The following is a 15,350-nucleotide window of genomic DNA, read 5'->3' as shown; positions in this document are numbered from 1 at the left end:
GGCTAAGCAAATCTATCCACGGCCAGGTGTTTGAGAGTCTTGCATGGACTTGTAATGAAAGGCAGATAACATACTCTCCATTTTACAGTTAACAAAAAACTGATTGAAATTGGTCCTCTCACGATTTTCACTTAATTTCATGAATTATTTCCCCCAAATTAAAAAGTGTAATATATTTCAAGACTATTGCCTACAGTTACAAGCAAGAAAGCAACAGCTCACCAACACTAATGAGCAAATAGGGGATCAGAGTCTTTAGCGTAAGGGTACCGATAGTCATGGTTTGGTGCCAAATATGGATTTTGGGGTATACATCTCCCACAAACATTCATTAAAACTCTTCAGAATGATTGCATGTAGAAACAGGATCAGCTCTAGTGACTGGTGTTAATTCATTTTTACCAGGTGCAGTTTCGTATCCAGCTTTCTTACAGATATGCAACACGGGAGCACTATGTAGCAAAGTAAGCCCTTTATTGCAACATTTTAAAACATTACAAAAATACCACAAATACATACATAACGTTAAATGACAATATTTGACCCCACAATCTACACACTTAACAGTAATTGTTTGACAGCATTTTCCCTGTAAGGTATCTTTACATTTAGCCAATCTGGTGTTAAGTGTAAACATAAAACCCAAAACAAATGGTAAAACATTTACTCATGTCCCAAGAAAGTTTGTGGGCTCTAACACTGGAGCGTCATTGATGAAACCTTGCATGAAGTTATACGTCAGAGCCAAAAGTGGACTCAGTGGCTCACTTTCAACAATTACAAAGAGCATGAGGGCAATTACAACAAACACCACAAACTGGATGTGGATAGGGACCATTCGGCGCTCCATTTCTCTTCTATCCAGATTGGTGGGGCTTAATGGAGTGCGTGGGGAGTGAAACTCTACGGGCCTCCCGGCTGCGCCCTTGATGGGCCTCCGACAGGTGGCGCTGTAACAAAAAGGAATGAAAGTGTGAGGAAGTCCCCCCCAAAATAGCCGTTCAAAATGTTTAAACGCTTGTCGAGTGGTCAACTTAAAAAAAATGGACTTGGGATAGTCAAGTCAAGTCAACAGTATTTATAGAGCACTTTTGAACAGCCATCGCTGCATACAAAGTGCTGTACATGGAAGATCACAAGTTTGAACACAATGGGGTTTTACAGTTAAACTTGTCAAGTTCTTGACAAGTTTACCAGTCACCATGGCTCTTACGCCGATTAAATTAAGCTTTGCTTTCAAAAGTCTTTGTGAAGGCTGAGTGTCCATTTGTGTCACTTAGAACACAGGTGTCAAACTCAAGGCCTGGGGGCCAGATCTGGTCCGCCAAATCATTCTATGTGGCCTGCCGAAGCAATTGATGTGCATCTAACGTCATGTTTCTTGCTAAATCCCAACAATTCAAATGGTCTTCACTTTCAAAAATGTTGAGATATTGCTTCCAATCCCTCTTTTAAAATAAAATGAACATTTTAAAACGAATTTAACATTACTGGTCCCCGATTTCAAAACTAGTCTTTCATTGATTTTTTTTGTGCATTTGTAATCTGAGACAACCATACATTTATTTGACTTCACACTGTGAACTTCAGTTATAATGGCCCTCCGAAGGAAACCCTAACTACAATGTGGCCCGCGACAAAAATGAGTTTGACACCCCCGACTAGGAACTTACCTAATCATTGTGCTTGCAGGCTTAATGTTAGGAATCAAGTCATCTTTCATGGGGTCCTGTGGAAGCAAGATCTAATTACCAACAAAAATAAATTGCGCTGGAGGTACTTTTAAAAGGAAGGCCCAGAAGCAGCCAGAAAAGACAAGAAATAAGATTTATGCATGATAAACCTGAACCAACAGTGTGTTGTCAGACAACAGCATGCTATAGAAGCCTGCAAATAGGATGGATGCACCTTCGTTTCCCAGTTAGAATGGGACTCTTTGGGAGTGAAGTACAGAGACTGCCTCGTGTCCGTCACAAGCACGTTGAACTAAATGAAAAAAAAAAAAACATGTAAACAAGACTCGGTTTTCCACTTCCAAGTCCAAGTTGGGGACGATCACTACTCACTTTGTTGGACTCAGTCCAAGGCTTGTGAACGTCACTCTCCTTCAGTTCACAGTCTTCAATCGGAGACATCCGTTTTTCCATCTGTAGTTTCATTTGATTATAGTGGGGAGGGGGGGGGGGGGAATCATTGCATGAGCACTCTTGTTGAAACTCCCCTAACCCAAAAGGCAAACGCGTACCTTTTCAACCATTTCAGTGATGCTGAAGTTCTCTGGGGAACAGTTTGAATCTTGGCTTGATCTAGAGGGGACCTACCAGATTAAAGGCTATTACAATATATTACCGACCTCAAAGTGAAAAGAAAAGGTGAGTACACACATCAAGCCACAGAGAAGCTAAGCCAGTGATATAACAAGAGTTTTGAGGGTTGCTGGTTATCCTCCCCACCCACACCAAGAGATGTTGATTAAAAACATGTTTCTGTCTTTCTCCCCACTGATAAAACGCAAAAGCCAGTGACATTAACTTGGCTCTTTTTAGTAGCAAACTAACATTTCACAATTTAATCACAAAACTTTCATAAACTATATGCACATAGGCTGCAGACAACAGTTAACTTTTACATTTGCACCTTTTTTTTAATTGTAAATCACCTTTGCAATACAGAATGAGAAAGTTCTACTGTGTGTGTGTGTGTGTGTGTTGTTTTTTTATAACTATGAATACACAAAGAAAACAATCAAATTGACCGCCGGGTCCTTGTGGGACATTGCCACTGAGCAGAACATTAGAATTCTTGTCAAAAAATTTCAAAGTGTACCTCTAATCCTAATATTGAATGTTGATCGAAGGCTGATGCGCCACTTTGCATCCCTTTGGGAATCAGAACAGCGCTCCCACTCTTTGTCGAATTTGAAACTTTCTTCAAAGTCGGCTTGCGACAAAGATTCTCATTTCTTGAGGCACAAGCTGCAAAGCGCTACGAGAGACCAGACTCAAATCAATTTCATAAAATAATACTGGATTCAACAGGGGGCAAAATACATGAAAATAAAGGATATTGCCTGCAATTATTTACCCGGCTGGGTGAAGGTAAAAAGCGCCGCTGGGAAACGTGTCCATCCTGAGAGAGCACGTCCAGCTGTGGATAAAGGAAGTAACAGGTTTTGGCATCATTCAAGTTCAAGTCAACTTTATTGTCAAATGTGCTGTATGTGCACATAAAGCAAAGATGAAATTTCCTCTCAACCACAGGAGAGGGGGTAGCATTATTTATTGAGTCTCATGACCACAGCTTTATTAAAACACATTTTAAAACCATTTGGGATTTTTAGACTAAAACCCCACACCAAAAGACTTGTGTCATGGCCAAGTGTCCCAAAACCTTTGTCTGCAGCATGATTGTCAAACTTTCTCCCACCTGACTGCATTCTTGCTCTTCCGACTGTTCATCTTCCTGGTTTGATCCTTTGGAACACACAGGGGTAAAAAAAACATCACTAAGGATGCTTGACAAGCAATTTAATGCAGTTTAAAAAAAAAAAACAAGTGGTGATTTAGTACCTGAGTCACCGTCTTCATTGCTGTCATTATCTGACTCTTTGGGACAAAACACAACTTTCTCCACTAATTTGAAGGTATCCTGTTTAGCCTGCAGTCTCCTCAGCTTCCTCTCATACACAGCCCTGGTGGAGCCTCACATAGACAAACATTCTTACTGACGACCTCAGCGGAAAAAGTGCTCATAAGGTTGGCAAAAACAAACAAACAAAACAAAGCAACCTTACCCACTATTGGCCCAGCTTTGACCCCGTACACAAGTAGTGCAGCCTTCAGGTCATCATCAGTCAGCATATTCAGGTTATATTTCTGTCCATCTTTTGGCTTCTCTTCCTGCAAAGCGGTGTTACAGTGGAAGCGTTTAGAACCACTGAAATATCCACAGAAACAACATGTGAAAGTGCTTATCTCGGTGCTGCACGAAAATAAACAACAACTCCCGCCCCATCCAAACAACAAACAAACAAACACACAAAAAAACCCTTACATTTCTCAAAAGCACAGGTGTCAAAGTCAAGGCCCGGGAGCCAGATCTGGCCGGCCCCATCATTTATCTGGTCCACGAAAGCAAATAAAGCATGTCAAGTTTCATGATGTTTGCTAAAGTCTGAACCAATATTGTCTCATTTACCGTACTTTATTACACAAAACTTGGTTACCTCTTTTTCTTATCTTGCACTCGACAAATACTCAATACAGAGCCTATTAAAAAAACTAACACTAAAACTAAAAGTGAAACAACACATTTAAAAAAAGTTGCTAATAATTAAAATTAACTGAATGAAAAAAAGATTACCGATCATTAAAAAACAACACACAAAACGATTATTACCCTGGTTGAGTGAAAAAATGTCTCCCATGTTATTCGCTATACCACATTTAACACCATTTTACAACCACAATATAGTTAGTTTCCATATCAGCCCACAGTTGGCTGTCCCTCGACTTTTACGACTGTTTCATGAAACAGATGTATGACACTCACCATGGTGGGCGGACCACCAAGATGGACAGTCTTTTGGGCAGCATGTACAAAACTAACGGTGCACGCTCTCCATGATGCCGTGCTGCAGCATGCATGAGTTGCAGTGATTTGATGACATCGCCCTGAAAGCGGTCTGATGAAAGCTTTGCGACATGGAAATGATGACCCAAGAGGACATGTCATTTACACTCTACCTCCAGATCCAACCTACCAGTGGCAGTAAGGGAACGTGATGACCATGATGCAAAGTGTGGGCCTTGTCCCTCTTAAAAATGCATTCACAACCCCCCATAACTGAGAGACCTATTCAAAAGTTGGCTCTTTTGATTGAAGGATGACAGGTGCTACCTTAGCAAGAGTTTAGTTCATTTTATTTCTCTAATTTTTGACATTTCTGGTCAGTTTTGCTTCATTCGTTAGTGTTGTCACAAAGCATCAGGACACCTTTTGAGGCAATGTTGCATTAAGATCAGACTCCAGTTTTTTCAAGGAGAAACTGGTTCATTAAGACTGGACTTAGGAAAGAGCTTATAAACAAAGTAGAGGAATATAACCCAAAAAGGATGAACAAGTGAAATATCTTAAGTCTATTCATGGCAAACCAAAGATAAATTTAATTTGCTTTTGTTTAGCATTCTGTTGTGCACGGTCTGATAAGATGATGCTGAGCAAATAATTCTGAAATATCCTTTTGAATATTAAATGAAATGGGTCTACAAAGATTTCTGACAGGGCTGGAGAGGGGTTCGGGTTTTTCTGAATTTGCCACAATGCATTGCTGGCGGACATTATTTCTCCATTGTGAGACAAATAAAGGTTTTCTTATCTTAATCATACCGAATGGCAAAGCGTCATTTGTCATGCCTTGTACTTGCGTCATTATTGGCTGTAATAGTAGTTTAGTTTGGTGTTGCCACGGTTGCAAAGCACAAAGATCGCTGTCGGTTAGCATTCACATATATGGTGATGTGCTGTTGTTTTCCGTATCGTCGTTATGTTACCATACAAGCAAATGAGATTGCAACACCCCATGTGTTGCTTGAAGGTTTATAATTTACCCTAATATTGGTGCTAATTTTGATGAACATATCTGCCCATCGCTGTCAGATAGCATTTAGCTAGCTGTCAATTGTTTGACATGCCAGTTTTTCATTCCAAGCTGTTGTGTAATAATTTATAACAAAAGAAAACACTCACTGTCACATGGTGTTTATCTTCATCTTCGTTAGAGAAAGCAGCTGCGTTCCACTGGTAGAAACGTTTCTTGGACAAGTAGTCTTGTTCTGTCACCTTCTTGGTGGCTTGGGGGGGAAAAACAGAGCCCTCCCTCAACATTGGCATATTAAATAAAAGTCAGATGGCAGATGGGTAAAAACAAACAGCCAGCAACGCTGCGGCTTGGCTCTCGCTCATTTGAAAACAGCTGTGAGCAATGACTTGATTGACAGCTGCCTTAAAATGCAGGCCATCATTAACGCGACACCAAGTGTGAAAGGGGATAACATTCATCAATTAAGCGTACTATTTGGGAATTATGGGCGAATATCCAAAATGAAACGAAAAAGTGAATTATGATGAACGTTGGAAGTGGAAACACATGACTGAGATATTTGACGTTTAGATGAAATTCTAGGAGAAATCTAAAATGTCCTCCAACCTTGACAGATGAGCCTAATTTGACCTTCTCTTAACCATTCAGTGCAAATTTTCACAGGTGCTTTCTTGTTGTTTTACATGACAGGACACCTACTCCACCTTTTTTCCAACGCTTGCAAGTCTGTTATAACCCGCCACAAACACCGACACTCAACGCCCCGAACACAATTCTCTCAAAGAACAATCTGTGTTTTAAACCGTAAAATGGCCACGTGCTGTTGATCAATAGATGTCAAAATGAACAAAATTAAAACCACAACACATGTCTTGCTTGTGAAGCCTTTCATTTGATGTCACATTCAAGAACACAAATGCAACGTAGCTGCAAAATCATATGAAAAATTGTGAAACACGTCGCTGTGGTACCAACGGCAACCATGGATCATGTCGTTTGAAAGACCACGTACAATTTCAATTTCAGCCTTTCACAGAAAATAAAATGGAAAGATCAGTTCAGCTAGAAATTGTCACCATTGGTTATTTCAATGATTTAACCGAAATAAGGTAAACAGATGTCTTTTTAAAAAAACTCAGTAATTCCTGACAACAAATTATTAAATATTAGAAAACTACAGGAATTTATTTCCACTTGCGAAAATAAATCCGTCTTAAGTTGTATTTCATTTTCAAACATGCGAGAACTTTTTTTTCTTGCCAAAACTTAAGCAGTATTGAGTTGAGTGTTATTAATAGCTGCAACCACATGATGACACCCCTCTGCCCCAACTCCAAAAATGCCCCAAAATACACTTTCACAGTAACTATTGGCTATATAAGAATTATTCAATACAAAAAAAACAGTTATACCAAAATAAGAAGGCATTATAAATATTGGCAGTGCCACAACATGTCAGGTTACGTATGATGAAATGGCCAAAAACAGTTCTTTCACTCCTTTTGTTCTGTGCTGGACTCCGTGATTTTCTTGTCTTCATCACGTTTGTGTAAGCTGACCTCCGTGTCCAATAGTGAATGCCCAGTGGTGCCTTCACCCTCACCAGAAGCTTTCTCCACTGTGCTCTTCTTGGTCTGGCTTTTAACTTTTGGGTTCTTCCGCACCAGTGGAGTGTGTCCGTAATTGTTGTATACACTCATCACCTTAATGACCGTCCGACTTGACACGTCGCACAGTTTGGCCGTGTCACGCACCGACATGCCTCCCAGTTGAGAGCCAACTATTTGGCCTCGTTTGAAGTCTGTCAACTCACTCATTTCTGGATCCAGTTGTAAATCGGGTTGATTTTCTTTTTTTCTCTTCTTGTTTTTTTTTTGTTGCAAAGTCTTCTGTGGTTGAATTTCTTTCACTTGGGTGGAGATTGTTTGAGGTCGGGCTTAACTGTGGAGGTCTAGATAAAAGACAGAAACGTGCAGAGACTTAGGCAATGGTACCTAAAAAAGGCTCGGCCTCAATATAGGATACGAGGAGATGAACACACCTTGACTTACTCGTGACGTAATTTACAAGTTTTTAAAGGTTATGAGTCAACATTTGTCCTTTTTTGTTTTGTGCTGCAAGCAAGCTGTTCGGATGAAGTGACAAACAACAATAGGCAATAATCACAGATGCAATATCAGCTATTAAATGAACCGCACAGTCAAATAAAAAATGAAAACACTCACGAGGAGCATGAAGACGCTATGTTCATCATTCAATTCAAATAACGGGACAGTGTGTTGATGGCCAAGACCATAGGTGTCAAAGTCAGGTCCTGGAGGGCCGCTGTGCTGCATGTTTTCCAAGTCTCCCTGTTGCAACACACCTGATTCAAATGATCAGATCATCAGCAAGCTCTGCAGAACCCTGACATTGAACCTGTTCATTTGAATCAGGTGTGTTGCAACAGGGAGACTTGGAAAACATGTAGGACAGCGGCCCTCCAGGACCTGAGTTTGACACCTATGCCCAAGACCAACTAAACGTCATGAAACAGAATTTTCTGATCGTTATTTTATTGTTTACTTCGGTGTTGCAACTGGCTGATATTAACGTTAGTGTAGTTATTGACATGCAATTTGGGCGTTTGCGCATGCAGATTGATTGTTTTTAGTCAGCATAAACACGACCATATAAGACATGTGCCACTTGAAATGTATATGGAAATAACAAATAGAAACGTGGAAAACTTCACATCAATGGAAAGGTGTTCATTTATTAGCAGTTGTATTGGCTATGGCGATTCACGTGCTCTTATACCATAGTAATCGAATCCTATTTCCCGACGGATAAAAACAAAGGCTTGCATTAAGGTGGACGACTCAAATCCAGACGGATCGGGCATGATTCAACATCAGAGAATCATATCAAACAGTCAATATTCGAGCAATATCCGAAAGTCGGTGTTTGGTGCGTCATGTTTTCAAGCAGTATTTTGATGCTAACGGGAGCGCTAACCGCAACGTTACCTTCCGCCAAAATCAGTTTACTCGCGGTTAAAGGGATGATAATTCAGCTCGGAGTTAAAATAGGCAAACTAAACTTTGGCGTGCCGTACCGACAAAAGAATCCGTTTCAGCAGCTGGAAAAAGACGTAAACAAAACACCCGTTCAGTTCACTCAGCAATCACGCAAGGGAAGGGAAGACTTCTACTATTGCTGTATTCGAGAAAGGTAGGAAATCGGAATAATCCCTTTTGGATTGGCCCAGTTCCGACTTCGAAGCGTTCAGAGCGAATATAAACAACAAAGATGGCTGTTCCGATCATTGGTTTGGTTTTAGGGTTCATCACAACACTTTTGAACTCCGGAAAACCTTCATAATTTCCTTGATTTATGTAAATAAAGGAATATTTTTCATTTCACAAACTATCCTCATGCAGCGAGGCAATGGCATATGTTCACGCAATAAGTAAAAAAACACGTTGTGTTCCATGAAGTTATTTCAAATATCTAAATTAATGTAATTTAAAAAAAGCTACATTTGTTTAGAATCGTGTTGATTACGTTTTGCCAGTCACGGTCTGCGTGGGGGGTCGCCATTGTCAAGTGACGTCAGGTTGAAGCAGCTCGGTGAGGTCCGGGTTCTTTTTTACCGACTTCGCAACTTGGACCTCCCAGTTCAAAGCGGCGTTGCAATGTACTTTTCCTGTCGGAGGTGGGAATCTTCCGATTTCCCACGTTACTCGAATGCAGCATACTATTTGCCTTGTCTGAATAATGACTTCCGGCTACCGCTTTTCAAAATATAAGGTCCCAGGCACGCTTGTCATGTCCAGGAATCTTGTTACTATATACTTTGCCGTGTTCAGCGTTAGTTTTTTTTCACTACCGCCAACCGGGTTTCTCCTTTTAAAATGACGCTCTCTCTTCGAATGGTAAGGTACCGTTACAAAAAACAAAAACAAAACTGGCGACCGGTTCAGGGTGCCCGACGACAGGTGGGATAGGCTCGGATAAATGTTCGCTCATATTTTTATTGCGACAACTCCTACAACTATTCTACGACTTCTACAACCGTTTCCCTGTATAACTACTCCAACAACTACTATATTACTAATGCTACTTCTATTCTACAATGAACACTAGAACTACCACTACCTCTAATATACTACTACTTCTACTACTATGCTACTATATATTACTACTACTACTACTACTTGCTGCTACTATTGCTACTACTATTAATATACTACTGAACAGGTACCGTTGTCACTACTGCTAAGATCATAGGACAACAACCATGTCCGATGATGATGATGATGATGACGACGGTCATAAAAAAAACCCTAAAACAAAGTATGTTAACCACAAAAAAAAAAAAAAAAAAGCAACCAACAACAACAATATTTTGCTTATCAGGGTCCTGGTACGTTATCTCATTAGACCACTAGGGAGCAGCAAAGATATTTGAATCACTGCAACTCATATACTGTAAGGCTTGTTTTTCTTAGCTTGTCTACCTTACAGTCGTTGTGTGGGTTTTCTACCAGTCTTCCAGCTTGCTCCCACATCCACAAAACATGCATTTGTTAAATTAATTGAAGACTTTAAATTGCACATCCATGTGAAATGTTTTGTGTGACCTATGACTGGCTGGTGATCAGTCCAGGGTATCCACTGCCTCTCCCTCAAAGTCAATGAGGATAAACGCTATAGAAAATGGATGGATGTTTGTTCACTGTCTGGTCAACTTTCTTTTTTTTTTCTTTCCTTTTTTTTGAGAAGCGCCTTCTGTTTCTTGACTCGTGTTTTCATCATGTAGTGATAATATACAAGTCTGTATTTTGATATAGACCTTCTTGACCTCTAGTCTCCCAGACCTCCCTATGGACTAATGAATAAAAAAGAAACAAAGCTGAGCTGTCAGTGCTATGGTACTTTGATGCAATCTTGTAAGTGAACCTAGGGTCCTATGCTGCCGGGCCTGCTGGCCATCACACTCAAACCAAAGGTGAAAGATCAGAAGTTTTAGACGAAACATTGCTACTTCTCACTGCTGCTCCAGCCAAGAGGTATGGTTGAAGTTCATTCAAAACAAGGTATAAAAAGAGTGCCTGGATGAGAGCGATGCATCAGGACAATACAAGGGTCTTCAGTTTGTGTTATCAACATAGACTACTCACAAAAAGCAAGAGATATTTGGCTTTCGGGTGAAATTTTAGGACAAGCCTAAAATGCATTCAAACCTTGACAGGTGAACATAATGTGGCATTCTCTAAGCTTTTGAATGCAAATATCCAACTGTTATGTTACGATGATGTTACGATGTTGGAGACGGCAAGGAGATGCATCAGCCACTGTTGTCACCAAGCGAACATTTGGTGGTGGCGGTGTTACAGTGTGGGCAGGTGTGTCCACTCAGTACAGAACTGCCTTTCGCTCTGTGAATGGTACAGTGACAAGCCCATACTAACTGAATAACATCATTAATCTAGTGATTTTGCCCCTACATGAACAACACGGGCGTTATTTCATCTTCATGGCCGACAATGCTCCAGCTCATCGAGGTTGCATCTTCAGGGAACGGCTGTTGGAGACTGGTGTACCTCACATTTCTCCAGATGTGAATCCTATTGAAAAGCTGTGGGATCAGCTAAGTCGCCGTGTAGGGGCTCGAAACTCTGCACCCCAGTACTTCACTGACCTGAGGGCTGCCCTTTAAGAAGAGTGGGATGCCGTGACTCAGCAGACAATAAGTCGACTTGTGAACAGCATGAGACGACGTCGTAAAACTTAAATTGATGCTCAAGGGGGCATGCCGAGTTATTGAGACGTTGACATTTTTTGTCGCGGTGTACCCACCATTGTTGTTAATGTTTGTTTCAATGGATTGTTTCAGACAAAGAAATCACCAGTGCATCCTACCACTTAAATGTCCTCCTTTCGTGACATATCACTGGAGCGTGAGAAAGTGCGCAATAAACTACTATATGCACATTGGGCTAATAATGTCGACATGAAGAATTTGGTTCAGAGAGTGGGGTTAGGGTTTTAGCAGTCATGCAAAATTACAAGTTTATTGACACTTTGTGCATTCACATATACAAAATTAGGTATTGTGAAAGCAAGTATTTCAAGAAAGTTGTTTGCAACATCTAATTATCTATAAAGAAGACATATATAGTATATATACTCGGTGAAAGCTTCTGCTATCACCCCCACATCTTTGTGCGCATGGTTTCTTCAGAATCCGCCATCATTGTATCAAAACTTGTGGGGTGAGGTGACACTTTTCCTTGTTGTTGTTTTATATATATAAAACTGTATACTGTATGTCATCGTGATTTAAAACAGTTCTCAGGTAGTGTATGTCTGTGACATGCTTGGAAAAAAGAATGATTTCACTCTTGGAGGCTGCACTTCATCACTGAGCCAAATGAATGCAGTGGATCCATGCACGTGGCGCATGCACCAATACCACACTTCGACATTTCCAACTAAACACATCTGCTAACAAAACTGCTGCAGGATTGTGTAATTTTACACTGACTCGACACCAACGATTCATATGTAAGCAATTAAAACGTTTTAAAAACTATGTCCGCTTTCAGGCCACAAATAATGTGTTCATTGTTTTAACAAAGCCATATCCTGACTATATTGTCTCGGATACCCCCAACTATTGTCAGGATGATATCAGTACCCATTGTATGTTGTTGTGGTGGTTATGAAGATAATGTCACAAGCTTTTTTTAAATTGCTTGGATTTGTTTTCATATTTACCTTTGCTTTGAAAGAGTAACAACAATCGTGCAGTAGTTTAGCTCATCTTTGTTCCAGAACAGTCTACCACCCCATAAGTGGCCAACCAGGGTAAAACAAAACAAAACAAAAAAACCACCCAACAATTGTGACCTATTGCCTTTTATGCTTCTTTATACTGGTGTGGAAACAACACTGTTAAAGCTCATCAATATTTTAGTCATGCGGCAAACTATCTGGCAGTTATTACGGTTGATTGTTGTTACGTGAGGATTGAAAGAGCAAGGGCGGGCGAATGCAAACGTCTGCCTCGTTTGGCCCGTTGTAGCTAGTTGTGTTGATTACATGCGACATGTATAGATTTGCGACTGGATGCTTTGAGGAGTTTGGCCAACGTTGTGCATTTGTGTGCGCTTTAAAATGAGAGGAATTGGACGAGAGGTCATGTGGTATAGCTAATGCACATCGCTGCTGGATTATTATTAAGCACTACCAACGAGGAAAGATTTTATTTGAAGACGACGATACATGATAAAAATAATATTCTGACGATCAAAAGAACAACAAGAGAACTCTGTGCTGTATGAAGGGTGTAGAAAATATGTTCAGGATAAAAGTTTGTAATCTAGATTTAAAAATGTGTACATTTTTGGGAAATCCACAAATCCTTTCTACGACCGTATTTTCCAGACTATAAATCGCAGTTTTTTTCAGTGTAGCCGGGGGTGCAATTTCTATTCGGGAGCGATTTATGTGTGAAATAATTAACACATTCAACATTTGACATGGTAATTTTCACATTAAACCGAAAGATGAAGATTTCATTGGATTTAGTGAATTGGAGTGACACTGATGGTTTGGTAAACTTGTTAGCATGATCATTATGGTACAGTTATCTGAATAACTCTTAATATGTTACGTGAACATATGGGGCACATTCTCAGTTCATTGTTTATGCGTCATGTAACGTTAGAATATCGTACTCTTATTCAGCCTGCTGTTTTATTTTTATTTGCCTTCAAAGATGACATATCTGTTCTTGGTGTTAGATTTTATCACATACTGTACATTTCCCCCCCAAAATGCGACTTATACTCCAGTGCGACTTATAATACGGTATTCTGTAGCATAACATGAACGCTGTGTCCATTTTCAAGTTCTGTAAAAATACATTTGTTTTATCTCTACGTTGTATGATAAGTTGGTTTTGCTTGGTTAAAAATATGCATGCTGCAGATAGGATTTACAATATTCTGAACACAGCAGCCAACAACTGTTGTAATAAATCTAGAGTAGTTTATTGTGCTGCAAAAATAATAAGTACCTAACAAAAACAGAAAAAAAAGACCTTTTACCTCATGGTATGATCTCACAATTGTACTGTCTTCTGTGTATTAGCGTACGGGTGGCACACCTTAGCTTGTCATGCAAACAGAAGACACATTTGGCATAGTGCAGGCAGTTACACACATGCAAACACCCATCCATCATTTTGACACGCAAGCATACACACCCACATAGCACACCACACACGCAAACACAGTGATAATGTTTCTCCCACTTAGACAGTCTTTTCACGAGGGTGTAATAGATGAGTCCATTAGCGTTAAATAGTGTGTTGGTCGATTTTTCACACCCTCACTTGTTCTAAAAACAGAACAGTGCTGTCCCAACAAGAGCTTTCAACAGAATCATCACTTCACATGATGGAAGCAAGTCCGCACACTTAACTGCATTTAACACAACCCCCCAAATCCCTTCTACTTGACCTGTTTTAAGATCCTTCCTCCACATATTTGTGTGATTAAACTGAAATCTCAAAGCATTTTAAACTACTGTACGACAAAAAATATTTCGAAGCAGCCCTTTATTTCAATCCATATGTGCTTGTAAATGGCTCTCCACAATGATATCATTTTAGCGAAACATAAAATACGATGTATTTAAGGACCACCAAATTGCCAAAGGAAATATATTGTTCGATAATGTGAGACCCAGGACATTTTGTGAGACTTGAGCTTGATCATTGAACATCAGCTCAGCAAGTGCAGGTCCGCAAGTAATTTACTTTTAATTATGTACACACGGACATACAATCAGGGTTGGAAGGTGATCTTCAATTGCCCTTCCACAGCAGCCAACGTGACATCACCCACATGTGGAAATCATCTTAAAATTCCTTCGAAATGTACTTTACGTGTGCCGATCTCCTGCCATGTCGACAGCGTGGCTCTGTCTGCGCTGAATTTAAAGGGAATGAGGGGAGCTGCTTCTATTGGCCGGGAGTCGACTGTGTTCCATCCCACAACGGCGCAAACATCCCTCTCTAGTCAAGTAAAGTACCAAAAGAAAGAAAATTCCACTCATGTGCACAGTTTGACTGCGCTTTCTGATAGAAAATAGGGCCTTGCATGTAAAGTGTTGGCGAAGAGTGGCTGACAAAATGGGAAGAAAATGTGGAGGCGTAAAAGAAGGAAGGTGAGTGGGAGGTGAGAAACGATGGATGGGAAAAGTCAAGTGGAAGAAGACAACTGTACGGATGTGAGCCTCTTGGAGGGAGGGCTAAACGTATGATCATCCGCCGGAGAGGTCAAAGGTCAGAATCCGGCCTTGAGGGAGATGCTTGTACATCATCATGGCAACCTGCAACTAAGTCAGGGAACTGACTTCTTATTGGAATGTTTTTTTTTTCCTCACTCCAGTGCGTCTCCAAGTTGGATAAGAGGACAAATGTGCAGTTCAGTTAAATTGGCATAAATATCTTTGCGAACCTGATAAGTGTAGACGACATTGTTTTTATTTTATTGAACTGACCTGGACAAAAATGATGGCGCATATAAATGAACGTTTTGTCGCACAAACCTTTGATGCAATTAAAAGGATTTCTGTAACTGAGTGAGACTGGTGCAGATATCAGCAGGTACATGGGCCCAATACTCATAAGAAAACTCGTAGTCGCCATTGGCCCTCTTGTGTTATCTGGTGTGGCCGGTGCAAGTGCATG

General features: G+C 40.3%; 2 protein-coding genes across 5 annotated transcripts in view; one reads left to right on the top strand and one right to left on the bottom strand.

The window, feature by feature from the left end:
• The window catches only part of LOC127596699 (interleukin-17 receptor B), a 78,082-nt gene that overhangs the window by 18,297 nt on the left and 44,435 nt on the right, over nt 1-15,350 (top strand). The window lies entirely within an intron of this gene.
• Nucleotides 458-6,011, bottom strand: LOC127596702 (lamina-associated polypeptide 2, isoforms beta/gamma-like). 4 transcript variants are annotated; one of them, XM_052059516.1, is made up of 11 exons: nt 5,749-6,011; nt 3,794-3,899; nt 3,570-3,701; nt 3,422-3,473; nt 3,085-3,142; nt 2,827-2,985; nt 2,246-2,317; nt 2,067-2,147; nt 1,909-1,986; nt 1,674-1,729; nt 458-950 (listed from the first exon to the last, which is right to left on the bottom strand). In XM_052059516.1, the coding sequence occupies exons 1-11, from the start codon at nt 5,890-5,892 to the stop codon at nt 668-670; spliced, it is 1,221 nt and encodes a 406-aa protein (XP_051915476.1). In that variant the 5' UTR covers nt 5,893-6,011; the 3' UTR covers nt 458-667. The 4 variants fall into 4 exon arrangements, with proteins under 4 accessions (XP_051915476.1, XP_051915477.1, XP_051915474.1 ...); XM_052059517.1 differs by having other exon boundaries at nt 5,755-6,008; XM_052059514.1 differs by lacking the exon at nt 5,749-6,011 and adding an exon at nt 4,552-4,781 and having other exon boundaries at nt 3,085-3,147; nt 3,427-3,473.

Source organism: Hippocampus zosterae, chromosome 2, assembly GCF_025434085.1.
Source record: "Hippocampus zosterae strain Florida chromosome 2, ASM2543408v3, whole genome shotgun sequence".
NCBI classification, from domain to species: Eukaryota; Metazoa; Chordata; class Actinopteri; order Syngnathiformes; family Syngnathidae; genus Hippocampus; species Hippocampus zosterae.
This window is presented reverse-complemented; position numbering and strand designations above follow the sequence as displayed.

Coding starts and splice junctions, on each gene's coding strand:
- LOC127596702 (XM_052059514.1), bottom strand. CDS start 4,734: ATGACATGTCCTCTTGGGTCATCATTTCCATGTCGCAAAGCTTTCATC. Junction 3,702..3,793: donor CAAAGCTGGGCCAATAGTGG/GTAAGGTTGCTT, acceptor TGTCTATGTGAG/GCTCCACCAGGGCTGTGTAT. Junction 3,148..3,426: donor AAGAGCAAGAATGCAGTCAG/GTGGGAGAAAGT, acceptor CTTTATCCACAG/CTGGACGTGCTCTCTCAGGA.